The sequence below is a fragment of the Clarias gariepinus genome, chromosome 5 (genome assembly GCF_024256425.1).
Source record: "Clarias gariepinus isolate MV-2021 ecotype Netherlands chromosome 5, CGAR_prim_01v2, whole genome shotgun sequence".
Lineage (NCBI taxonomy): Eukaryota > Metazoa > Chordata > Actinopteri > Siluriformes > Clariidae > Clarias > Clarias gariepinus.
In genome coordinates, this window is record NC_071104.1 from 36559428 (window position 1) to 36587125 (window position 27698).

A 27698-nucleotide genomic window follows, 5' to 3' on the forward strand; every position below is an offset into this window, starting at 1 on the left:
GTAGAAACGCTACCACGTCCTCCTTACTCAGTAATGGAGTATTATTTGTCTTAATTTGTTTTTAATTGTTGTTAATAAAATGTGTCTTGAGATTTGAAAAAAAAATGTGTTTATGTGGAAATAAATAAGTGATTTAAACATTTGGATAAAGTATCTGAGATTATTTTTTACATGCAGCAACATTTATACGTTTGTCGTTGATCATGAGTTTTCTTGTATGGACTTTTACTAAAACCAAGGACACGAACATGTTCCTGAACTGACTGCATTTTATAAAGACCAATTTATGTTTTGTTTTAATAAGTCTGAATGAATGAATGAATGAAAGCCTTTTTAAAAGGTAGAATGAAGGAAAAAAAAGAGGAAAACATAGCTTTTACAAAAGACTGAAAGAAGGATACCTCTAAGAGAATTGTAGATGTTTTTTTTTTATCTAAATTGAACAATAATTTCGATTTTTAAGCACTTGTTATTTAAAAGGAGTATTATAAAAAGCAGTGAAAATCATAAGTCTTTCTAAAAGAAAGTAAGTAAAAAGAGAGGAAAACAGGCTTTATGAAAGAAGGAAAACCTTTTCAAAAAAGAAATAGATAACTTTTCTGAAATAAAGAAAGAGAAAGAAATAGCCATTCAAAGGAAATGAAGCAAAGGAAGAAAGCCTTTCTGCAAGAAAGAAAGAAAAAAAGAATGAATGAATATCCTTTAGAAAGGGGGAAAGTTAACCTGTCAGAAATAATCAAAGAAAGGAAGAGAGATAGCTTCTCCCCCCCAAAAAAAGAAACAAATATGGCATTTTTGAAGAAAAGACAGAAAGGCTGATTTTACTCAGGCTCTCCGGTGGTGTAAGTTGTTTGAAGAATCAGGTTTGTACGTTTTCTCACTTTACGGTTTCACTTGGTCGTGTTTGCCTCTACAGGAAAAATCCCAGAACAGCCGCCATGGTTTCAGCTGAGAAGCGCTGTATTACTTACTTAAATTATACTCGTCTTTAATAATTAATTTCATGGTAATTACTGTCAGGGATCTTACATTATAGGTTACACCACAGTGCTGTTTAAGGTAAAAATTCATGCACTGTAACAGCAGCTCGGACAGTGTTTCCAGCTGTATCCTTAATCGCAGGTTCATACTGTATTAATGCACTTGTTCTAATAAGCTATGGTTTCTATAGTAACAGCTCATTAACAGGGAATTGTACATAATTTTGATTGTATTAAAAATCAGTAATATAAAAAAAGTAAATGATATAGGCTGAATTTAAAAAGCAATAATATAATGTTACAAATGACACTTATTGGCAAAGTGCTGTGGTATAGAAGCAGTAAAACACCATGTAACAGGTAGGTTTTGCAAATGAAACAACTGTCATAACTTCATACCTCTAAGTGGTTCCTCCCTTAACCTAGTAACCTAGTCTATCTATATCACAGTTTAACAGACACTAAAAGCAAAGGGAAAGAACCGATCAAGTCCCATAATTGTTCTGTTTACTTAGAAATGTATTTTTGAGTGAGTTATTTACTCATATAGTTAGTACTAATTGTTTTCCTCGTTTTTAAATGCTATTATAAAAATATCAGCAATGAAGAAACCATCTGATCATTTACTGTGACTCTAAATATAATAAAGTGCCAAGGGCTTACAGTATTATGTAGTGTACATGGGAGACCTTTTGTTTTTAGCGGCATTTTTTTTTCTCCTATAAAAGGTTATGCCTTATATTTTTTTGCAGTATTAAAGCACTTTTTTTCATAACCTTTTTCTTCTCTTGATAAAGCACCAAAAATTCTAAAAATTGCTTTGATAATTGGACTATATTTCATAATTTTTGAGTTTGTAGAAACCTAAACAAACACTTACCATCAGAACAGAGTTTACAATTACGGTATGTGATAAAGAAAAGCAGAAGCTGCTGGTTTCTGATGATTGGATGGAGGAGAACCGTAGCTGTATCTGCGGAGGAAAATAACAGTGATTTGCGCCATAATCGTTTTAAGAGATTGAGTTGAGGTAAGTGCAGTGGTGATGGGGTCAAACACAAGGGCCGGCTGTTTGAATCAAAAACATCAACCGTTTTCAGGCACGTTTACTTGAGTATTGATCACTGGGTAAGTGAGAGGTTTTCTGTGCCCTTCTGGAAATTCCTTCACAGCAACCTTGTCAAAGAACAGAATCTAAGGTGATTACAATATTTCTGTACCTCATAATTATGGAATTTTAGGTGGTTAAGACCTGGGGATTTATGGAATCTAATAGAAATTCATGACCTGGAGAATTTTTGGAGTCTAATGGAAATTCTAGTCCTGAAAAAACATGGAATCTGATAGGAATTAAAGATTTGGAGAATTATAAAATAGAAAGGTGTTTTGAAACCTGCAGACGTATGAAATCAGAAAGGATTTGAAAAATGGAAAAGTATGGAATCTAATCTTAAATTGTAGACCTAAAAAGTATGGAATCAGATGGAAAATAAAAATCTGGAAGAGTATAGAATCTAAAGAGAATTCTAGACCTGAAGTCTGGAATCCAAACGGATGTCTAGATCTGTAAAGAATTGGAATCCTAAGTGATGTCCAGACCTAAAGAAGAGAAGAATCTAAAGGGAATTCAAGACCTTGAGAAGGATGGAATCCAAGAGGATTTTTAAACCTGGAGAAGAGAAAAAAATCAAAAGCGATTTTGAGACCTGAAGAAGTAGAGAATCTTGATTGCTCTCCAAATCTAAAGAAGTATGGACTCTAATGGAAATTTAGAACCTGGAAATAATGAAATCTAAAGAAGTTTTCACACATTGGAGGATTAAAGACTTGGAGGAGTAAAGAAACTAATGAACTTTTTAGACTTGTTGTAGACTTGGAAATTCTAAAATAATAATACAATTAAGATATAATAATAATAAAGGATTCTTTTATACACCTGGGAAGATCTCCAGACCTGTAAGAGTATAAAACCTAAAGAGATTTTCAGACTTGTGATGGACCAGATGTGTTGTCTTCCAATAGCAGCATGCCTTTAGAGGGATACTCTTACATCACACCTTGTTTTTTCTCTCTTAAAGTTAATAAGACCAAGCAAAAAAACAAAATGTCTAAAAACATACTTTCAGCTTATAATTCGAAGCTTTGACACTGAAGACTCCTTCTTTAAATGTAAAATAAATATCCCTCACCACAGTGAAGTCTTTAACGTTCCTTTCACTAGTGTAAAAAGTGAATGGACGTCTTCTGATCAATGAGAGCAACTATGTGGTGTAATAGTATATAATCTCATACTTATTCTTATCAAGCACTGTGGGGAAGAAAAAAAACAAATATCCTTGTGGTTGAAATTTGATTTGCTCTGCAGAATGCGGCGGTAAACATTGCTGAGCAGCTCTGGGGATCTATTGTGTCTGTTCTTTTTGTGGGATGAATTATACTCTCTGAAAGCAGAGAAAATAGAAGCGAGCTATTGTTTGCTTCAGCTATTGTTTGGAGCTGCGTGACCCACTTTGAACATCGTGTTTCGTGTACAGCTTGTATAAAAACCATGAAAAGACCTTGGCCATGTACAACGTAATTACTTAACCTTTACCGTAGCTTGGTGCTTTTTTTTTTTTTTTTTCTTGACTAATTTCTTTAACAACAACAAAAAAAAAAAATTCTCTCTTTGTGCCATAAGTCATTCGGTGGATGAGCTTGCTCCAAAATGCATCGCTGTGTGGATTGATTTGGGGAAACAAGCCCAAGTGAGCTAAACTGGGATAGACTCAAGTAATTAATCCTCTACTCACCGAGTCGGCACTTTCTCTCTAAAGAAACAAATAAGTTTGCTTTGCTGAAGATTTAAGGATTGTTTGCGGGGAGGGAAGGAAAAAAAAAAAACCAAAACAAAAAACCAAGATGATTTCTGGCTCTCAGTCTTAGAGGTCGTCTTTGGCCATCTCCCAAATCGGAGCTTTCAATGGGATTACTCAAGGATGCTCCTAATTGCTATTGATTGCAGGGAGCTGTGTTCGATTTCTTGGCCCTCGCCTTGCAGGGAGGTGGAGGAGGCAATTAGTGTTGCACACCAGGTTTCAGCGGTCTGATTAATAGGAGGCGAGTCCGTGGGATGATGGAGAGAGAGAACGAGGGAGAGAGAGGAACATCTATACCGTGTATATCCTGTGTAGAGGCACGGAGGAAACACGTGGTCCCAACCCATTGCAATGCCACTACACTTACACATCTATTCACATCCTATGGGCTAGTTAATCTCCATTGCATGTCTTTGGACTGTAGGAGGAGACACACCAAGCATGGAGGAAGTCGTGCAAAGATTCTGTTTGTATGAATTGTAAGAGCTTGCCTCTGGGAACACAAACACGAGTCGAGGTCTTTATCAAAAATAGTAATTTTATTAAGTAATAAAGAAAAAATCCAAGGTGAGACAGGGACTTGGGAAGTGGGGAAACAGAAATGAGATGAAGAAAGTTTAATGTGTGTGTCAGTGTGGGTCAGGAGCAGTGTCCACTGGGCATGACAGTGAGAGGCTGGTGAGCTGTGTCAGCAGCAGGTGGATGATGTGGGCATAAAAGGAAGGCAGCAATCGCAGGTAGCTGGTAGCAAGTCTGTGGTGAAGGCCAAAAGAGCCAATTGCAGTCTGGTAGCGGCTGGGGAAGGCTGGAAGTGAGGTATAGAAGCCAATCTGTGGCAGCGGTTTTGGCAAATCCGGAATCCGAAGTGAAGGAGCTTGATGTGGCTATCGCAGTCTGGGGATGCCAGGACTGGAGGCGTAAAAGTAAAGGCAGAGGCTGGCATCTTAATGATGGCTGAATCTCGAGAGCTGGCTGTAACTAAGGGTGAAAGTGCCGACGGTGGCCGCACTCTAGCAGCGACACGCCCTCAGCAAACTGCCCAGCGACAAAGAACACACCTGAGCATGGTAAACACACTGTGGCACTCGCAGGACACCCCATTTCCCCATTTCTACCCCTGATCTCTTTGATCTTTCCCAAACTTCTCGAACCCATCCTCTCATCGACTCTGATCTGGTAGTAGAGAAACACAGATATGCCTCCAGTCCCCTCACATTCCTTTTAACGGGGTGGTCACAATGCTGAATGAGATGAAGAGCAAAAAATCATGGCACCCCAATAATTGGGACAACAATGACTCATGTATCTATGCATGCGTGTAAGTGTGTCTGTGTGCGTGTTTGTTCATATGTGTGTATTTGTCTATATGTGTGTATGTACTGTATGTGCATATAGGTTTATGTGTGTGTGTGTGTGTGTGTGTGTGTGTGTGTGTGTCCAGGCATCATAATTAGTGCTCTGTTTCAAAACCAAAACAACAGGAATGAATCACCACACACAATTAGTTTTTCTGGATACCACTTTTTTTCAGTCTATTTAACAAAATAATTTTTGTCTTCATAAATAGTACACATCTTTCCCTCTGTTTTAAATTCAGGATACAGACTGGTACGTTTGGATATTTACATTTGTACACTTGTACGCAATGAAGGGCACCTCGGGCTTTGTGGAAAAAAAAAACAAAAACAAAAGGAAACACAAGTGTTCATGACAAATCCAAGTCAAACACATGTGGTCTCTTTTCCGTTTGACTTAAATATATTCATCTGTACAGAGTATAGTAACAACATCCGTCTGCGATAATAAACATTATTATATTAAATGATAGATATTAGAAATGACAGTTTGCTATAAGAATGACCCTCAGTGCCCCGGCGTGTAATAAAAGCTGCTTGTTTAACAGTATGTTTCCAGAATAATAGATACCATTTCTCAGTTTTCAGGCACAATTTTATATAACAGTTTTGTTTAGAAAAAAAAAGGACAATTTTCCAGTTTTCTCCCTCATTCTTTTTCTTCTTCGTTTCCTTCCAGCTACAGTTAGTTGGTGTCTCGAGAAAAGGGCCGCTGTTCACTTTTGCAGCACTCAGCATAGATGATGACAAATAATGGAGAAAAACACTCATACACACACACACATTCAACATTCGCGACAAACAGCACTTTTTTGTGGATGAACAAATCATTTTTCATGTCGGTCTCAAGAAAGCAGCAAACAAAAAGAGTAACACAAACACCCTGAAACCCAACATTCTGTTCCATTTGAAAGTCCTTGGCTGTCCATTTCCTTAATGATTGTCGGGGAAAAAAATAAAACACACACTGAAGATGGATGTTGATGCATCTTCTCAGAGCTTTTAAATTTCACACAGTTGAGGTCAAAAAAAGGTAAAATCTCACGAGTGACTTTACAACCAAAGCGCCAGCTCGGTGTAAACTGAAATGCATCCTTCTGAACATTCTGCGCCGATTAATTCTGTAGCAGGCTGAATAAAATAAAAAGAAAATACCTTGTTTTGACAATTATGCCAAAACATACACGTGTCACAAACGTATCAGAAAAATGTCAAAACATACCAGTGTCATGTACTAGTGTACTTTGTGTATGATTTGTATTAACATGACTTTTAACAGGATAATGCTTTATGATGCGTTCATTCAGAGCCGACTATATTCTGCATTATATGTCTGTTAGTTCTGACTGAGTAATCTGATTGGACGAGAGGCATAAAACAAGTGCGTAACAGCACTGGGTTACCATTTTGCACTGGTTGGGATTTAACCCCAGTTAAATTGTTGTAATGTTAGCTTATATAGTTAGGTGGAATAAGTGAAAATATAAAGTAAATTTCATAAGTTTCTAAGGACTGTCCACCACCACTATTTTTACACCTAATGATTACGCTAACTGTCGGTCGCCAGCTCCACTAGTCTGGTGGAACTAAATAACTGCGACTTTAACTAAGAGCGTAATCATTAGGGGTGAAAATAGTGGTGGTGGACAGTCCTCCACTTAACTATATAAGCTAACGTCACAACATCTGGGGCTGAATCCCAACCAGTGCAAAAGAATTGGTTAAGTAAAGAATCGAATCATAATCTGTTGATAAAGGTGTAGAGTGTATATGGAACTGTTGTATAAAATATATCGCACCTACTACCACATCACAGCCATCCTGATATTTAGTATAACAGTACTTCCTCTTATGTGATGATGCTTAATTTGTGCTAGACTAATTACAGTAGCAACATGTAGCATGTAGCATAATCCAACGTTGATTCACAAACTAAATGGATGCTCTATTCATGGTATAAAATGCTACAGGACTTTAGCAAAAGTACAATTAGCAAAGATGAGAATGTGGCACAACTGTCAGACAATCAGAAATGAGTGTTTTCGTGGGTTTTTTATGACTATTTTATTATGAAACATACTGTATGAACTAGAGAGAAAGATTAACATAGAGTTATATATGCCAGCCAATCCGAGTTCAGTATTTCCTCTATTTATTCTGTGTATTGTGAACGTTTTGAAGAAATAAGCATCTGATGTAAACTATCTTTTAGCATGATGTAAGCTTTCATGACATTTTCCTTGAGTCATGCTTATACTATGTCGTTTGTGGCCGTGGCCTGTCTGGCTAACCAAAGCCAAATGAAATAAAGTACTAATCACTCCAAGTATTGTTCCTTTGTTTTACGCCTTCCTGCTTAGCCACTTATTCGTTTTAGGATAGTAGTCAGGACTGGGGCAAGGAACCATTCGAATGTTTGCATTTGTCATGTCTTTACAGCGTCAAGCCTCATTCGCAAAGAATTGAGAAAATCTCCAAGTCCCACATGCACTCCCACTATGGGGGGAGAACATAAACCCTCACCTGTCACGTTAAGGTTTTCTAAGAAGGTTAGCTAAACTCTTTACATGGTCATGACGCGGTTTTATCAGTTTTTTTAGGCAGGGTCTTTACACACACACACACACACACACACTTATGTGGAGATTTTCCCCAGCAACGTAAACTACACTTTAATGTATAAGTCACTGAATCCAATCAGAATTCAGAAACTAGAGAAGATATAATGAAACAAAAACAGACCATAATGAAGCTTTAACCAGGGATTTTATCCCTTCCATCTAAATCCACCACGGAACATCACACGTTTGGATTGAGGTTTCTTTAAGGCATGTGGATCAACTGAAAAGTTAGCTTTAAAAAGATTAGCGTATGCTAGAACACGGCTAACACAAAATGTGCACCGGGTTTCGTCAGACTGGGATTGAGAAGTAGCCTTAAAGCCCGTGCAGAGGAGGGATTACGATCAGAGCGCCGAAAACTCTGAACTTTAATGCTCCTGCTCTCATTTCGGCCACGGACGAAATAAATATCGAGCTTGGTGTCTGTAAGACGAGTCAAGATTAGCTGAGCATCATCAGAGCCTCACCTGGGGGTTTGGATTTCCGAATAAGATCCTTGAAATAAAACATGACCACATGGTAGTTTACGCTTCCTGAAGGCCTGACATGGGAAAGAATAAATACTGGAGGTGAGTAATACTAAGAAATAAGGATGCTTTGATATGAGTAGTGGTTTTTTGCATGCAATGGGGCATATTGTAGGTTATAACTTTAATAACAGCTGATTAAAAATTGCAAAGAAGGCAAATTCGGGAAATATTAGGAAGTATCTTAACATTTAAACTTGTTTAAAATGAAACGATTGCAGCTAGATAACACATTTATTTGTTACGTTTGTTACATAAGTTTCAGCAGAGTGGTACCTTGGCATATGAACATTGTGGCACTGCGAATTTTCGCCTTAAGAACAAAAATGTTGCAAATAATTTCCCTTGGCATACAAATCCGTGGAAAACGCATTTTTTGTGGGTTTTTTTTTTTTGCATTTTGTGCAAGATTTAGTAAAGACATTAGCACCCAAGAATGTTAGCAACACCAGCTGTATGTACTGATTAATGTTATAATGACAATAAAAAGCCACTTGACTCGACTTGACTAGATCGACTAGCCCTACAAAACATGCACTTGTACCCTGCCTTGAAAGAAAAAAGTACTGACGCATAAAAAGATGGAAAAGATGTCAGCAAAAGACTTCCCTGTCCATTTATGTTTTCTCTGATCAGGTCATAAAGTCATCACCTGCCGACTAATGACTAATCCCGAGCACTGGTCCCACACTGAACTTGAAATCCAGCCCAAATTGAAAACATGCAAGTATCCAGTCCTGTCAAAGACAGTGAAGTGAAATCCATGGAAATTTCCAGCCCCTTTCTCTAGGGGTCACACCACTGAATCCATTTTCATCTCATTACCATTCCCAATGGATCGTTTATTACACAGTTCATCTATCAGTGCCGAGGACCGGGGTCTTACAGGTTAACTGGGATGATTTCTCCGTGGGTAAGAAATACCTGTGATGAATCGCATGGGCCGGGTGGATGGCATGTTCAAATTAATGATGCGTAATTTATCATCTATGGAATAAGAAAAAAAAAAAAATGATGGAACAGTACTGTAAAGGCTGGCTGGAGAAAATCTATAAAGAAGCACATGTGATTATTCTAAATAAAGATTCAGGTCGAAGGCTTGTACTGTGGATATTTAGAGGAAAGACGATATGTTTGATTCTATGGGAGTTGACTTTTATTTAGGCTTTTATTTTATTCATGTGGTTCAGGAAAACAACACATGAAGTACGTTTTATATTTTTTAGTAAGCTAGCTTGAAATTTGGGCACCTTAGAGAAAAAACAATCCAACCACCTTAATTAAAACATTTCTGTAGGTCTTCACAGAAAGGAAGTTTATTTGCAAAAGTAATGATTCATGAATCCAGAACTGGTGCCACGTGAAATTCTTTTTGAAAAGAAAAACATTCGTTGTTTAAGATCTAGAGAAAATGGTACAATAGTTCTGTGTTTAAGGTTGCTGATTGTAAGGTTGACAGTTCGAATCTATGGCCTGTCATACTGTAGCTGGATTATTGAGCATGACTTAAGACTTTCAACATGATGCTTTTGATAATTAACTCTTCAGGAGTTTGTATATCAAAATAAGAATTAGTGTCCAGTATATAAACAGTTTATACACCGTACTGTATAGAAAGGGTGACGTTCTAAAAGGCTAAAACCTGTAACCTGTTTTTAATTAAAATATGCTTTCAATTCAGGCAACTTTACAGTACAGTGCTGAGAATTAAAAAAGAAAGAAATGTCTTTTTTAATTTTTTTCAAGACAAACTTTGTTGAAAGATAAATTAGAAATAAACACTACAGAATTTCAGTTTAATGCGTAAAGTGTAATGTCTCTTTCTGATTTACCTTGTTAGTCTCCTTTTATGTTGTTAACATACAGTAAATGACACAATAGCCGAGTGCTAGCTAGTGTAGTCATTAGTTACAGCATCAATCTTTTGTTGTGTTTTCATGCGCAAATTGAAAAAAGGAAAAAAGAAAAAAATTCTGTGGTATTTTGGCTTATTTGGGTTATGAGTATTGTCGCATTGCTGGTTCATTAGGCTCCATTTTGATACCAGGTTCGTTACTGTGTCGTGTCCGGTTGTTGAGATATGGCCGGGGTGAGCCTGTTTATGAAAAGAGCTCAGAAAAATCTCTTGAAATCCTATTTTTTAGAATACTCAAATGAGGATTCTGTGACGTATTGAGTAAGAGGGAATCCCCAGCCTCATTTTGACACCACGATTTCCCTGTTACCCCTAAAAATAAGTTCTAATGTGGTTTTATAGTGAAAGAAAAGCTTGTTTTTCCTATAATAACCAAAGTAATGAAGGATCAGGGATTTATTAACCATTTTTTTTTGGTCGAAATTGAGAACTTTATACATTTCACTTTCTGCACTCTATAGACTTTTTGCAGACACATGACACGTGACTTCTTGTTAAGACAGACAAAGAATGTCTGTCTTAACAGCAGATGGCAGCAGTACCTCTAACCGCAATTAGGGTACTAAGTATGTCTGTTGATGATAAGGTTCGAGGTGTATTTCTGGGCCAAAAATGTAACAGAAAGTTTTCAATTTGGAACAGCTTAGAAGTAGTTACTAAGGAGACAAAGTGTTATTTAAGACATGACGTTTATTAAATTTGTTTTCTTGCTGAAAGTGCTTTTATGACGGGTTTTGAATGTGGGTTTTGGCATTGGCATCTGCCGCAAAGATTGACACCCTTCTTCTCTTTGTATTTAAAGGCAGCCCGCAAACCAATTTTGTGGATACTGCCACCTGCTGTTTCAGATGGTGAAAATATGCAACTGTACCGGAGTACAGAGCCTAATAATAATAATAATAATAATAATAATAATGTTAACCATGGCCATTTGGTGGGTGGGGTAGGGGCGTCAATCATGTCTATTGTCTCCTTACAGATAATTTAATGCAAGCTAACTGGATTTCCGTTAATGACATTTCTGGCACAAATACTCCTATAAACAATTTACAAATTAATTTATTTCTATTCACCACCATAAATAAATAACCTGTTTTCTGTGTATCTTGTTGTTTACTCTAATTTTGAAATGCTCTTCCAACTTACATTAATCTATTACATGTTCGAACTGTTCATATCCCAGAATTTCAAAAATCAAATCTCCTGTATGAGCTAATCAGTCACGCTAATTCACTAATTGTTCAGAATTAGAGGTTGATCAGAGACACAGCCTTCGGGAGACTAGGAATCATGGCGTGTCTGTGTGGTGTGTGAGAAGAATGAGACGAAGTGGCTCTGAAGCAGCGGGTGTATGCAGATTCTCGCTTTTGTGTCGGCTCTGTGCCCGCTGGGCCGCACCGCTGAGAACGACGACGGCTAATTTATTACCGAATACGCTCTGATTAAGGGGAATTACTGCAGACAGTTTTGGGCGTGCTAATTGCTTGTACGAGTTCAAGCTCTTGGTCTTAGGAAAAAGTGTTGTTCGTGAAGGCATGTGGCAAACACATCGGCGTTAATGCTGGCAAACATTTTTTTTCCTTCTGATTTTTTTCTCTTTTTCCTAAGGAACGGAGAGTGTTAAAATCCCCAACACTAAAAGCATCTTCATTTCTTAATTCCGCTTTTGTTAGGCAACCACATGACTTTCCAGCCTGAATGCATCCATAAACATCCAGCCGAGGTTTATTTCCACTTTGGGATGCCTTTTTGGCCACTGTTAACTTAATAGGCTTAATTTTAATTACCAAACACATTCAAAACAGAACCAGCTCAGCCTCGTCTCAACAGCAGCGTATTTCTGCTAACATGCCACTGTTACCTACTTCTCATTTAATTTAAGATGATCTTCCACAGCAGCTAATCTCAAATTTAACAATTCTGCAGCCCAATTTGAAATGAGACAATCTCCAGCGGTCCACATGTACACACAACTCTCACCAACACACACGACTGAAAACAATATACTGAATGAAGAATATACTAGTGTTTAAATCAAATGGCTTTTGTTTTATTAGTTCTGTTTACTTTTTTAAATAAAATAAATTAAAAAAAAAACAGGAAATCTTACTTGTTATTTCAATGTTTGTGTCGAAAACCAAGCACCTCCACACATGCATCACTCATTCATTCAGAACATTTAGTTCTGATGGTTTAATCTGACTGGATGGAAGTCATTCCAGGAGTGCTGATATAGAGCATAACAGCACTAGGACAATTAACTATACGTATCACTCCACCTCGCTGGTGTTCTAATAGTTGTTAATTACACTAGCTGTTGGTAACTGCCTGGGCAAAAGTAGGTCCGTACGTTCTGCAGTACTGTACTGAACTGGAAGGAGGGGAGAGCAGCTACCTGCTTAAAACCACATTTAAAACCAGTTACAAAAGCACTTTTGGCAAGAAAACACATCTGACACAATATGTCATCCTAAACAACATTGGTCTTCTTTTTAATTTCTTCTCTTTAACTACTTGCCAAGGGCACTACTTTGTGTGTTAGACAACGGATTACACCCTACCTAGTGCACAAGCTTTCTATTTTATGCTATTTGGGATTCAACCAAGAATGCTAGAAGTTAGTGGAATAAGTGGAAATGCAAATAAAATTTCGTAAATTTCTCAGGACTGTCCGCCGCCTCCATGGTTTATTCTTCTCACATTTTGGCTACATACTGTAGTACCCGTAAGAATTTAAAATCACCTTCACCTCTGTTAAAATAAACAAACAAATCATAATCTGTTGATGATAGATACTGTTTGCAAAACTGTTGTATAAAAGCAATATCACATTCAAGGCCATACTGTTGTGCTGATATTGCTTATTCATAAAACCACAAAATACCCAAAATGAAAAAAAACTTGTTTTTTCTAATAGTTGCTTCCAAACAAAACAAAAATGCGAATTTTTCATTCTTCTAATTTTTTTGTGAAAATAAAAAAAGAAGACACATGCATTTTAATTAGATGCAAGTCACATGGCCTTGAACCTTTAACTTGTTTTCTCATGTGTTATCCTGGATAGTGTTTTATTTTATTTACCTTTATGCTACTTTTCTTTTCTTACTTGAACCACATAGCAGTTTTCATGCCATTTAAAGAAGCCGAACCTGTAACCCTCTGAGAAACTGTACTTTTGATTAAAGCACGAAATTTAAAAAGAACAGATTTGAAAAACAAACCAAAAAAATATTTAGCTTGGAAAAAGAGCATTGAAAAAGAAAAGTGGTTTTCCATTTTTTTTTTTGTTGTTGTTATTTTTGGTTTTATAAGAGAGACCAAAAGAATGAATGATGCACAGATTAATAAAACCCACCTTGTGTTTTGGGATGCAGCGTTTCATTGAAAACTGAGCTGAGCCAAAGTGCTGAGCTGTTGTGCTTTAAGTCAAATTAATTTACTTATATAGTGCCTTTAACAACGGTGACTGTCGCAAAAGCAGCTTAACCGAATCAAAAAGAAAATTAGGGAATAAATGAGTATAAAATGTATGAAGAAAATATGTATAAATCAAAATGATCAGCTTTAAAAATCCCATATGTTCTGAACTCTGAATTTTGGTTGACTAAACAGACAGAAAAAGATAATAAAGTCTATTATTTATTAAATCATCTGCTTATCTGCTTTTGTGTGAATCTTATGTGCACTTGGTAAAAAAAAAGGTTTAAGTTACATTTGTTTGAGTTTCTGTATTATGTGCAATTATCACTGTTTTGTACTGAAGACCAAAAGTGACAATTAAGACTGAATTCTCTGATTGAAAATTGACAAATGGACCAACAAATGTAAAAGCACCTTTAAATCCTGATTCATTTGTACCAGCATGATGGATTTATACTCAATGCTCTACAATTTATACTACAGTGCTCTCTATAGTTAAGTTCCTCTAGATAACATCTGCTAAATGCTAAAGTAACTGCAAAAACATGCAGCCATACTGTTGTTGTTGTTGTTGTTTTTTCTTTGTAAAGAAGAACATTTAACATTATAACATTATAAACAATTTTATAATATGGAGTTGCAATTCCACTCACAATGCTGGGCAACAATTGGGATTTTCTTAATCAATTTTATACAATTTTTTATGACGATGGAAGGAAACAAAAAGCATTGGCTCATGAAATCGCAACGTTCCTCCAGTCTCGAGACTCAAACCATGTGTTTAGTCCAACAGTGTTCGGTTTTATGGAACTTTTTGTACTTTTCATTGATGTTTCAGACATTCATATAATATGTAAAAAAATAAATAAGGACATATTTCCATTTCTCTTCTCATTCATATTATCATCAGATGTGGGAGTCCATCTCTTCTGGGAAAATGACAAACCAGCGATACATATCCGGGCTGAACTTTGACATTGTCCAATTAAATCATCCAATTAAGTGTCTCGCTCTACAGCAGCAACACATTAGCTTGTTAGTCAGTCTATTTTTGTCTGTGCATCTTCTTGCATAAATTTCACATTTAAAAAAAAAACAAACAAACAAAAAAAAAAACAAGGTAAAACAGGGTGGAATTTGCACAAGCTTTGTATGTCGTTTAACAGACTGATCTAAAACGGAATTCTGCTTTTATACAATGTTAAAGCTTCTCTTTCGATACACAGCGCTTGCTAATCTTCTCTCTTGGCTCGTTTAGCTGCTGTATGATTTCTTAGGAATAGAAGTGTGATGTCTCCGAGTGCTCGAGTCTGCGCCAGTGTTGATGCACTTTCAGAAGGAAATGAAGCACATGTATCGTGATTCATCAATTAAACCCTGTAATTAAATAATAGATAGCGGCCTGTACATCATACGGTACATCAACATAGATAGCGGCTTGTGTGATCGGTACAGCGCAGTATATAAGAATACAGTACTGTGCAAAAGTCTTGACCCTGCCTCAATAAAATTAAATGATTGCAGATTAAATGAAAAAAAAACAATTGCAAACAAATGTTTTACCGCGACAGGTTGCAAAGTGCCCAACGCTACTATTTAAAAATGGTTTGTTTATGTACCAACTTCATCAGCGACCTCATTTCCCCTCTCGTCTGTTTCAACCACTCAGCATTCAGCATCAGCAGTCTACTAATCACCGGCCTGATCATCTATCATCATCTGCACCTGTTTCTCACTGGTTCATCGGATGTTTGCATGTTCATGGATCAAGTTGGATGTTTTTTATGCTTGAATGATTCATAGGTCACTGTGCGGCTTAACAAACAAAAAAACAAAGCTCTGAAATTGCTCAGGTACAGGGACTTGACTGGAAATGATAAGAGACAAAACAGTCCATCAGGAAGCCTGGAGAACTGTTCCTCTAGACTACATTAAAATAACAAGAACGTTTGGAGCTCTGGAATAAAAATATAAAGAAATAATGGACTCTGTACTTTAGCGCAGTACTGTATATCACTTCCAGACCGGAAGTTTGTACATAGACTTTAAAGGAAGATTATAAATTTTGAGATATAAATTTTGATTATAAATTTTATAGTGTTGATTGAAAAATCTAACTTATTCCTGTACAACAAAACATCAAGTCCCATGTTCCCTGCTCATCGAACTGAGATCTGTGTGTTATAGGTATAATAATAATAATAATAATAATAAGTTATACAATTACAAGCATAAGGTGTATAATTTAATGATACTAATGACTTATCTAGCAGCACCTATAATGTTCCCTCCGTGTTTTATTCCATCAGCTACGTTTATCAGTTTGATCAAAGCAAGCCTTGTGTGTTCACAATGAAAGGAATGAAATAACGGTGACAGAATTACAAACGGCAGCGCACTCATATCATATCATATTTGGCGATGCGGTGGTGTGTCTGAGCCCGGTTTAAACTGTATGATTTCAGCAGTGTTGTAAAATGATTACTTCTCACACACTCTTAATACCATCTTCGCCTGAAATGTTGAACTGCTGACATGTTTCGGATTACACTACTATAAGATTCCGCCGTTTGAAAAAGGAAAAAAACAAACGAACAAAAACAACAAATCAGTGACAGAACAGAAACCCCTACATTCTGTTCAACGTCAGCCATCAGTGCGATCTGGGACTCAGCTGGAGATTTAAAGGATGAGGATATTTCTTTTCCCATATATTGGAATATTTTCATTATGTTAGCTTCATCACCGGCGTATTTGTGGCTGTCCCGTGAGGCCGGCGTCATCCCATCCCATCCCTTCCCATCGTCCCGTTGGTGGATTCCAGACGAGTCTGGCGGAGCGGCGTTTTTAATCACGCTGCCGTTCTCAGACACATTCTGACTTTGAGTTTCAAATCCCACTCGTTTCTATGCAACAGCGATAAAGACGTCCTCCCAGGATGCAATGCTCTCGTGTCCGGTCATGATACACATCGAAAGTTGAGTTGAATAAATAAATATTATTCCTCACCCACTCATGAAATATATAAACTCTGTGTTTAAGCAGCATATGTGAGAATTAAACCGATAATGAAGCCATTTGAAAAAAACAAACAAACAAACAAACAGACACCGGCGTCTTTTTTTATGTTTCCGACACTTGTACACTTCTGAGGTGTAAAGTGTATTTGTGTGTGTGTGTCTCAGCAGCCTCACTTTAGCCAGCCGTATCCGTATTGTGCTCGTGCCGGTCAGTATGTCCCTCCTTGTCCTCGAGGTGGGCGGTCCCCGTGTCTGGGTGCTGCTGTCGATCACATTCCTATCACTTTCTTTAACTCGTGTGTTTTTATGAAGTCTGGCCGTTGAGACACTCGCGCCTCAGACACTGCGCCGGCTTCCACCAGTCCCCAGTGTGGCAGCGGCAGATGGTGCAGTCGTCCACTTTTACTTCAATGCCGGCCGGGATGATTGTCGTTCCGGCGTAGCAATTCGGACCTGTTGTGTAGGAGAGAGAGAGAGAGAGAGAGAGAAAGAGAGAGGGAGAGTAATGAGACAGACCTCTCAGGAGATCTTTTTACTTTTTGGATGAGATGGCGGAGTGACTCGAGACACCCAAGGGAGGTTTGAAGTCGGAACAGACGCGCAGATCCATTTCACGGCAACACACTGACTGGCTTGTTTTTGTCTCTCTCTCTCTCTCTCTCTCCATTCACCGCAACAATGATTTAAGTCGTAACCTGGTATAAACTCAGCAATGTCTCCCTAACGCCCTCTCATTCCACAAAACTATAGTCTAACCTATAACAAGTGCAGCTGAATTCTGGATTCTGATTGGTCGGCAGGTGATGATGGATTTTCTTTAACAGGAGCTCTGACAGTGTGGTTTATGGTTTCCATAGTAACAACTTACAACAGCAATATGTTGGATGCTCCAGATAAACAATATGACACGATGTTGGCCTAAAGAGATAGTTTGAGTTTGTCAAGTCTGTCTTAAATCAAAATTAAGGTGTATATAAGTACATTACTATAGGTCTTGGTCATTATTAATGTTCCTTCTCTGCACATTGACTGTGAAGTTTGCCACCTGGAATGTGACAACCCGTGACCTACAGTAGGCAAAAATGATTTCCAGCAGGGTCTCATGACGCTTGTGCAGTCCCATTGAGACGAATCAAATTGATTTCACTAGAACCAGCCAAACAGAAGCTTTGTACGAGTCTCAGCTGAACTTTGGAATGCATTTTTGTGCTAAACAAAGGTTTTGCCCCTGTTACAGTACGTACATTGTACTTGTGCACTGGGTGACAAACTTCATGGTCAAGACTAATAGTAATGTACTCATATGCACCTCAATGTTGATTTAAAACAGACATGAAAAAACGCCCAAACTATCTCCTTAACATTGTTTGAAGGAGTCTCCAGTGTCAGCACTTATGGCAACTTCTAAGACTTGTGGAGTTTACTCTTGACAACATGAAATCATGGTGTTTTTTGTCAATTTAAATTAATTCTTGTTTCCACATTATCTGTAACCATAAACAGATAAAACCCACCGCGCATCATTCTTTAATAAATGAACAATTAAGAAACTGGTGTGGCGCAAGATTATGATAATAAACAAGTCCAGAATGTGCTGTTACAGTATATGAAAATAATCAACTCCATTATGGTAACCCTGCTTCATCACACCAGGATGTTGGAGATTATTTTCAGGCAGGAGGTCTAGAGGAAGACCAAAGAGGAGATTTATGGATGCAGTGAGAGAGGACATGAAGTTAGTTGGTGTGAGAGGAGAGAAAGCAGAGGATAGGGTTAGATGGAGGCAGATGATTCGCTGTGGCGACCCCTGAAAGGGAACAGCCGAAAGACAAAGAAGAAGAAGACCATTGAAATGATGACATACAAGGGGTGTTCAATTCAATCCGGGACTTAATGAATTTTCAGGTGTATGAAGGCGCAAAAGTGATTGACATTTACAAAAGATGGTTTTAAGACTTTTAGCTGCAGTAGGACATTTGAACAGATGGCGGTCCAAGCTGTGGGGATCAAAGCCCACTCCAGCGAGTGGAACGCATGATGTTTGATAACTAGTCGTCAACTTGCAGGAAACCATTCACACAAAATTACACGGACTCGGCTGGGAGTTATTGCCCCGTCCCCCGTACGGTCCTGACCTCAACCCAAGCCATTTCCACATGTTTGGCCATCTAAGGAGTTCCTGGGAGGCTGGTGTTTCAGAACTGAAGCAGGCAGTCTGATCGTAGCATAGTGTAGCTGGGGAGTATGTAGGGAAATAAATGTTAGTTTTTACTTTCAACTGTTTTCTGTTATTCTGTACAATCAAAAGTCCAACTTTTTACTTGGCCCTCGAAACAGATCAGACACAATAATAGAAATTTCTGACCAATCAGTTATAGTGAGTTTTTATTGTATCCTGCAGGAGCATTCTACATGATTAGTCCTGAAACATATTGACAAGGTTTATTAGATTTTTTTTTTTTTAATCTCAGACTTGTGTTTGGGTGTAGAGAGGAGAAATATTCAGAATCGCCCTCACAGCGGACATCTGCGGTCGAGTTTGAAAAAGTACCAACTGTTGAAGTGCTGAAACGCGATCTGTCGACTTTTTAATCTAAGTTTGGATTTCACGTTCGGTGGAACAGGGTTGAATTTGTCAGATATGAATTTGCTTTCATACATCACGTCCAAGGTGCTTCTTCAAGGCGTTCTTCATCTCCTGCTGTTTCTCTCACTCTCTCTCTCTCTCTCTCTCTCACTCTCTCTTCCTTTTTAAGAAACAAAAGAGAAAAAAATCTGAAGCTCTTTATGTTTGAAAGAACCTTTCCTGCTCAGCAACCACCGGAGAGCCATGCGCATGCGATTATATTCGCTTCAATTTAGAGTGATGATATGGTGGATGATGATTGGGTGGTGAAGATAATGATAGTGGTGTGTGTATCTGGACGTATGTGGGATGTATGGTGTGTGTGTGTGTGTGTGTGGGTTTTGATGGCTCAAAAAGCTATGCCTCCCTTGTTGGATAGAGCACTGTCGCCTTGTACCTCCAGAGTCTGGGTTCGATTCCCAGCCAGGTTCGATTCCCGTCTCTGTGTGCATGGAGTTTCCATGTTCTTTCCGTGCTTGGTGGGTTTCTGCCGGGTTTCTTCCTCAACAGTCCAAAAGCATGCAGATTACGCTACTTGGCATTCCCAATTTGCCTGTAGTGTGTGAGTTTGTTTATATGTGTGTGTGGCCTGTGATGGATTGGCCTCATGCTCTACAGTATGTCTCCTGGGACAGACTCCAGCCCCCGTGACCCTGAATACAGGATAAAGCGGCATAGACGATGAGTGAGTGAGTGGGTGAGCACATTTAAAGTGTATCATTAGAAAGCCTTAATGCCAGTGTTCCAATACCAATGAATGCTAGCTAGATACATTTTTTAATATTTGATAATTCAATATTTACAAACTCTGTTACTTTCAACCTCCTTGCCAGCTGCAACAAGAAACTTTGTAAATATGGAAAATAATTGCATGAACATATTTTCTGCAGATTCCACATTCAAGAAAATAATATGAAAATAATATTACAAAAGTCATCTTTACTGTTATAGCATCAAAGCATTGTTTGTTTTTTTGTTTTTACCATAACATAATTAACCTTTTTTTTTTTTTAAAACAGGTCAAATATTTTAAAATTCCATATGAAAGCTCTTCAAGTTTTATTCCACAAATAATAAGAACCGGTTTTGTCTGTGACCGAAGGCTGTGTTTTTGATCCGGCATGCTCGCGTTCAAGGTCTTTCATCTGCAGCAGATTCAGTAAGTGTTGTTCATTAGCGCTCGGCTCTGAAGAGCTAAACGGCCTGCGCTTGATGACATTAGAGGTTTGCGGCGAGTTCATCACAATTAAATAAAAAAAGTAACGTCAGTTGTTTGGGGAGTTCACATTCCTGAAAGCAGTGTAACTTTGCAGGAAGGTCTGCGTTAAAGGATAAAACTTATTACAGAGCGCAAAGTTCATTTACTGTTTATAAAGGAACAGGTAATTTACAAGCTGATTCATCAAAGTTGTGTTGAAGGAAGTGCTTACGGCTTCAGGGTTGAGTCTGATTGAAGGGGGCCTGTTATGAGAAATTCACTTTTTATGCATGCGATTGGGTCTCCTGTGAGTGTGTGTGTGTGTGTGTGTGCGCAAGCCAAATACATTATTATTTTACCTTTTTCTATTTTTTTATATGTTGGCCAGAGCTATTTTGTATTGTATTTAGAAGGGCGGGGCTAGTCATTAGCGATTAGCAATTATAGCTTTAAATATTGAGGACAAGTTAGTGTTTTTTTTTTTTAGATATAAAACTCCCATGTTATGTTAGTCCCATGCTATGCTCTTCCTGTTGGATCTATTAAAATCAATTTTATTTGTATAGTGCTTTTAACAATGGTCGTTGTTGGGAAACAGCTTCAAAAGGAAATTATGGAAATGTGTATGGAATACACTGTATTGCCAAAAGCTCGCCTGCCTTCACATGCATATGAACTTGAAGAACATCCAATTCGTAATCCACAGGATTTAATATTGATGTTGGCTCCGCCTTTTGCAGGTATACCAGCCCAAATTCTTCTGGGAAGGTTTTCCACAAGGTTTCGGAGTGTGTTCATGTGAATTTTTGACCATTTTTCCAGATGCCTATTTGTTGGGTCAGACACTGATGTTGGACGAGAAGACCTAGCTCGCAGTCTCCGCTCTAATTCATCCCAAAGGTCTTCTATCGGGTTGAGGCCAGTCAAGTTCTTCCACACAAAACTCGCTCATCCATGTCTTTATGGACGGTGCTTTGTGCACTGGTGCGCAGTCATGTTTGAACTGGTGTGGGGTTGTTTTTCAGGAGTTGGTCTCAGCCCCTTACTGAGACCAACTCCCCTAACTCTGAGTGCTTCAGCATACCAAGACATTTTGGACAATTTCATCCATGTTGTGGAAACAGTTTGAGGATGGCCCCTTCCTGTTGCAAGACTGCGCACCAATGCACAAAACAGGGTCCATAATGACATGGAGAGCACGACCTTCTCATCCAACATCAGAACAGGCCTTACAAATGCGCTTGGTGAAAAATTCCCATAAACACACTCCTAAACCTTGTGGAAAGCCTTCACAGAAGAGTTGAAGCTCTGATAGCAGCAAAGGGGGGCGGGGCCAACATCATATACTGTACATATATCCTATGGATTAAGAATTGGATGTTACTCAAGTTCATACGTATGCATGTGAGGCAGGCGAGCGAATACTTAGGCATGATAGCATAGATGAAAAAATATGTATGAATCACAATGATTAGAGTGTCCCTGATGAGCAAGCTGAGGTCAATGGTGGCAAGAAAAAACCTCCCTTAAGAGGAACCAGACTCGGGGAACCCATCCTCATTTGGGTCATTTGGGATCTGATATAAACTTGCTAACTCCCCCCATTTCTCTCTCTCTCTTTATCTCTCTCTTACTCCCTCCTTGGCGCGAATGCTTCCTGGTTTGTCTCCAGACAAACATCTGCACAAGTTCCACTCTTTGTTCTCCAGGGTTTCCCAAGGACATAAAATGGTTTATGTTTATTTTAATGCATGTTTTTTGTTTTTTTAAAGAAAACATTTCCTATTAAATAATTAGATAAGCATCATCTACTACACATACTGAGACTTTTTACATTAACTCGGGTGATTTTATCATTTTTTTATTAAAAAATTTGAGTCTGATTAAAAGCAGAAAAACAAGAACAATCTTTGGAGTCACATTACGTATCTGCAATTTTTAGATTTCATATTGTTATCAGAGTAAAAAACATAACCCCTTCAACTGCATAATTCTCTGAATGAATAAGAATAATTAGACTTAATTAATAAAACGGTCATAAACATATCATTTTAATTGCTAATGAACAATCTTCTGGAATAAATTTACATTACAAATGGATGCACAATCGCGTCCGGCTTTCAAACTAAAACTCGGTGTGTATTATTATCACTGTATTATTCCAAAAAAACTGATATTCATTGGACACAGATATCAGGTGTCTAATCTAATCTGAACACACTATGCAAATACAACTGAGGGCTATCATCAGAATAACTCTCTCTCTCTCTCTCTCTCTCTCTCTCTTAATTAGTGGTTGTGTACAATAAGCCGTCCTGACAAGCGGAATTGCTTTCCTTCTCACCCTGACGCGCTCATCGCTCTGGAATCAGACAACAAGACATTTTTCCATCGCTCCAAAGTCCAATCTTATGCTTCTTAGCAAACTGAATCCTTTTTTTTTCTGACAAGTCTCTCTAACAAGTGTTTTCTTACGGACACACAGCTGTTTAGTCCCAGTTCTCATCAGATTGTGTGTGTGTGCGTTTGGAAATGCTCTTACTTTCACTATTAATCACAGCTCCGAATTGTTCTGTTTTTTTTTTTTTTTCAACCTCTGTGTCCAATCTTTATAACATTATCCTTGTGCTGTGCCTTTTCTATAAACTTGCTGTGACTTTGCCTGATAATTAGTCTCAGGCAAGGGGAACATTTTATTAAATTTCTTAAGCCAAATTTGATAAATTGCATTTTTTCTTTCTCTTTTTCTCTTTCTAACATTGCTTTCAGAATTAATTAGCCATTTGTTTAAAAGCCAGTGAAAATGCAGAGGTCTAGAGCAGTCACTGTACTTTCAGTCTGATATATATTCACTATTTATGACGGCACAGGAACATTTGGAGCGCCGGTTAAGGACAAATCGCTCTTTAAAAAAGCAATACTTACCCATTAGTCGAAGAATTTTCCCTGAAACTTCACTTCTTATTCTCTCTGAGTCAAAGGTAAAAAATACAACCAGTAGGGCTTTGTTACTACAAAGGGTGTTCCAGTGAGACTGTCATTGTGCAAAATAACAGAACACAGTTATAAAAGGGAAAAACTCCCTTTATTTCTCTATACAATCCCCTGCTACACTGATACACTTATCCCAGCTTTCACTAGTGCTTGGAGTCCATGAATGCAGAAATTTGCCCCAGTTTGCACAATCCACGATCTGCTTCACATGTGAAACGCAGGCCTCCTTTATAGCCCTTTCCTTTCATGGAAAGAAATGGCCTGGTTTGATCACCAAAGGCGGTGTGTTTTTGCAGGGCAATGCACAACCTTATACTGTACTTGTACATTACAGGAACTCAGCTTTGAGTTATTGCCACATCCGCCGTACAGTCCTGACCTCACTCCAAGCCATTTCCAATGTTTGGGCCATTAAAAGAGTTCCTGGGAGGCAAAGTTCTATGTTTCAATACATGAGTCCAACTGGCCTAATTTAGTATCTAATCAGATTCCTCATTGCAAAAAAAATTGTTTTTGCTGTGACTGTCTCATGCTACATTTACATTTAGGCATTTTCACATAAATAACTTAAATGTCGCAAGAAGCATTTTAGCATACGAACGGCCGGGGTGGTCGCCTGTACAGTACTTCCCGGTTGTGCATATTTCCAGTATAGAAGATTTAGTAAAGACATCACTAATGGGCACCATGGGTCCGGAAACGGTTACCCAGGACGACAGCAAGAAGAAAACCGAGCCGCTTTCAGTTTGTTTTTTAAAGCAGGTGCCAAGAGGAATGTTAATTAAAGTTTAATGTGTATTTATTTCATATTTTACTTCATTTACATGTCTTTTGTAATAAAATTTTTTGCATTTACATTATTTCATGTTGGAGAATTAATTTTGCAATACGTTGCCTTAAGAACTCGCCTTCAAGGTTCCGCTGTATATACAAAGGCATTTTGTTTTGTCCAATAAAAGGCATGAACTTCATAAAATTTAAAGAAGCATGTAACCTTTTCAACATTAACAGGCTACACTTAATGTTACCTTAAAAAGGGCATATCTTGTGATTTTTTATTTTTTATTTTACAACTCTGTTGGGTATTCACTAGGTGTATACAGTAGGAACACAAAAAATGAGCGTAAACAAGCTAATCAGATTTCCCCCCTAATATGACATCATATAAGAAGATCCCCTCCCCCAGCTTGGTGCTCATTTACATAAACACTTAAATCATATATTTGGAGGAGGAGTGAACTAACACTGAATTTTAGAAATGAAAAAAAAAAACCTTATTCTCTAAGGGGTATTTTAGAGACACATTGTGGGGGAGCACTGGGACCTGTGGTCACATTAAATATATAGTAAAATATGGGACCTTTAATGCCAGTTAGCTTGAATTGATTTTCAGGAATCACCATTAGATTGCACTTATAATGATCGCTTTCAAGTTGGATGAAATAAATGTCTAACAAAACTTTAGAATAGACAAAAATAAATTATAATTATCTATTTTATGTGTAAACTTTTTAATCCAGCCCTATACGAACCTTCTGACGTACGAGGAGAGCACCGAAACATCTTTCTCTGATGATTCTAGGTTTCACTTGTCCAATAAAAACCAACAAGGAATTAAATTAAAAACATAAACATCATATTGTTTACCAGGGTTCCTTTTACATGTTTATTTTTAGCTTAATAATAAAATTAGTAACAGCCAATAACTCATTATTTATGATCACAGTCCTGACTTTATATTTGCAAGTGAAAAACTGCCTGGATAGATATGCAGCACTCTGGCAGTGAAGGTGGGTGTGAAGATGTGTGAAGTCCAGCAGTGCCAAACCCGCCAAACCCATTTACTCGTCCACCTGGGACAGAGAGATGAGACACGAGGACAGTGCATCATATTGGCTTGCGCTCAAGACCGCTAGCTCTGTGTATCACACGTATGAACCTGCCAGCTTTCTGTGCATGCTTTGTTTTTCTAACTAATGAGCAGCAGATGGTCACATAGTATCAGACTTTACAATTCTACAGTAATGTCTCGGAAGGCTGCATAACACAACTTACTTTTACTTCAAAGGTACTGGAACAGCAAGAGCATTTAGCTTTGTGATGAAAAAGATGAATATGAGATGAGTGAACAACAACTTCGCAAAACTTGGTACATGGGACCTTTGGTGGCAGACCACATAATTTTAAGGTGATCAGAAGTACAGTATAGGAAGACATAATCTTAAAATAAATAAACACTGAATATCACTTGGGCATGTGAATGTCACTTGCTTGCAATAACGTCATCAAGACGGCAACCCAACCCATCAGCAGGCTTTTTTTGTGATGCTTTTCCAGGTTTGTAGCACAGCTGCTTTCAGTTATTGCCTGTTTTTTGGGTTTCTGTCTTCAGTCTAAGGTACATTTCTGCACAGTTAGGTCTAGAGGTAGACTTGGCCAGTCTAAACCCTTCTGCTTATTTCCCTGAAGAAATCCTTTGTTGTGTTGGCAGTGTGTTTTGGGTTGCTGTCTTGCTGCATGATGAAGTTTCTCCTAATTAGGTTGGATATCTTTCTCTGTAAACTGCCAGACAGAATGTTTCTCTAAACGTCTGAATTTGTTCTTCATCTACCATCATGAGTGCCATCATCAGGAAACATTAGTGAGGTGGCTCTAGAAGCAGCCATGCAAACCCAGGCCATGACACGACCTTCAACGTGCTTCACCTGATGAGCCTGTATGCTTTTGGATCATGGGCAGATCCTTCAATTCTCCACACTTTGGCCTTACCATCACTGTTGTTCAGGTATTTTTATTTGCATTTGCTAAGATGGCATCAAGAAAGAACATGCATCATTAATCACAACAGCATCAATAATTTCTTGTATTAAAGCTTTTACAGAAATGTTGAGAGACGTATGAAAAATATTACAAACAACCAAATTCTATTTGCCGTATTCTTTAAAAACAAAGAGTCCACTTGAAAGACCTGGAAGACCTAAAAAGGCAACTGGGGTGAACGACAAAAGTATTCCTTCGCTTTTGAAAAAAGAAGAAGATCAAGAACATTCTCCAGGAGTTACGTTTAGGCTTCAATCCAAATCAATCCATCAATCCAAATAAGACTTAACCAGAGTATGTACATCAGGTTTACATCAAGATTTAAACCATTGAACTATTAAGGATCAAAAACAGAAAGCTTAAAACATCATACGGATGCGATTTGTCGAAAAGGCGTCTCCGTCAAGAGATGAGTATGGAGAAGAAGGGTAACCGCTCATGATCTGAAGAATACTTCTTCATCTTATATCAGAGCTGCAGCACAGCTACAAGTAAAAGGGCTTGTCTTGTATTTATTGCTGATGTGACTGCTGACAAAAGCAGCTGGATGATTCTGAAGTGTTATGGAGCGATACCGTCTGCTCATCTCCTGCCAAATGCTCCAAAGCTTCGCAGCTCATAGTGCTTCGCAGTGTAGATGAACAACGATGCTATGCTTACTTCCAAAGCAACCTGAGACTTTTTTTTAAAGGTCAGGGTTGAAGGTACAAGTCCTGCCTTCGGGACTGAACGTCCCCCCATGTTTTGTCGGTTTAATCCTACAGTCCATAGGAATGCAGATTAGGCTAATTGGCATTGAAGTCTATGAGTGAGTTTATGTGTACCCTGCATTAAGCCCCTTGTCACCAATCCCCGGCCTCGGGGCACGAGGTACGGGACATCCTGGATGGGGTGGCAACTTGATTCCAACTTCAATATACTGTCCTAGAAAGCTAATTTATTAACCTTAAATAATGCTAATATATTAGTTGTATGGATGGTGGCTCAGTGGTTAGCATTGTCAAGATGTCACCTTGCACCACCAGGGTCCAGGTTCGATTCCCACCTCGAGGTCTGTCTGTGTGGAGTTTGCATGTTCTCTCCATGCTTGGTGGGTTTCCTCCAGGTACTTCGGTTTTCTCCCACAAACAGACTAGGCTAATTGTTGTTCCCAAATTGCCTGTAGGGTGTGAATGCGCATGTGAGTGTTGCTTGAAGGTTATAACCACAGTTATAAAATGGGAATAAATACATTAGTAATCACCACTGGCCTCCACGGTTCCTAGTCGGACTACAGAGGTTCCTACAGTTAATGGATGGATGAATTTAATATATTATAATATTACAGGATACATAACAGGTACTGCTTATACACTATGCACATC

At 38.2% G+C, this 27698-nt stretch overlaps 1 protein-coding gene across 1 annotated transcript in view; it reads right to left on the minus strand.

Annotated features, from left to right (window-relative positions):
* Positions 1–17000: 17000 nt before the first annotated feature.
* The window catches only part of vwc2l (von Willebrand factor C domain containing 2 like), a 49165-nt gene continuing 38467 nt past the window's right edge, over positions 17001–27698 (minus strand). The window contains exon 4 of the mRNA XM_053497215.1: positions 17001–17149. Coding sequence (XP_053353190.1) covers positions 17001–17149 — 149 coding nt within the window. The remainder of the gene's footprint in view (positions 17150–27698) is intronic.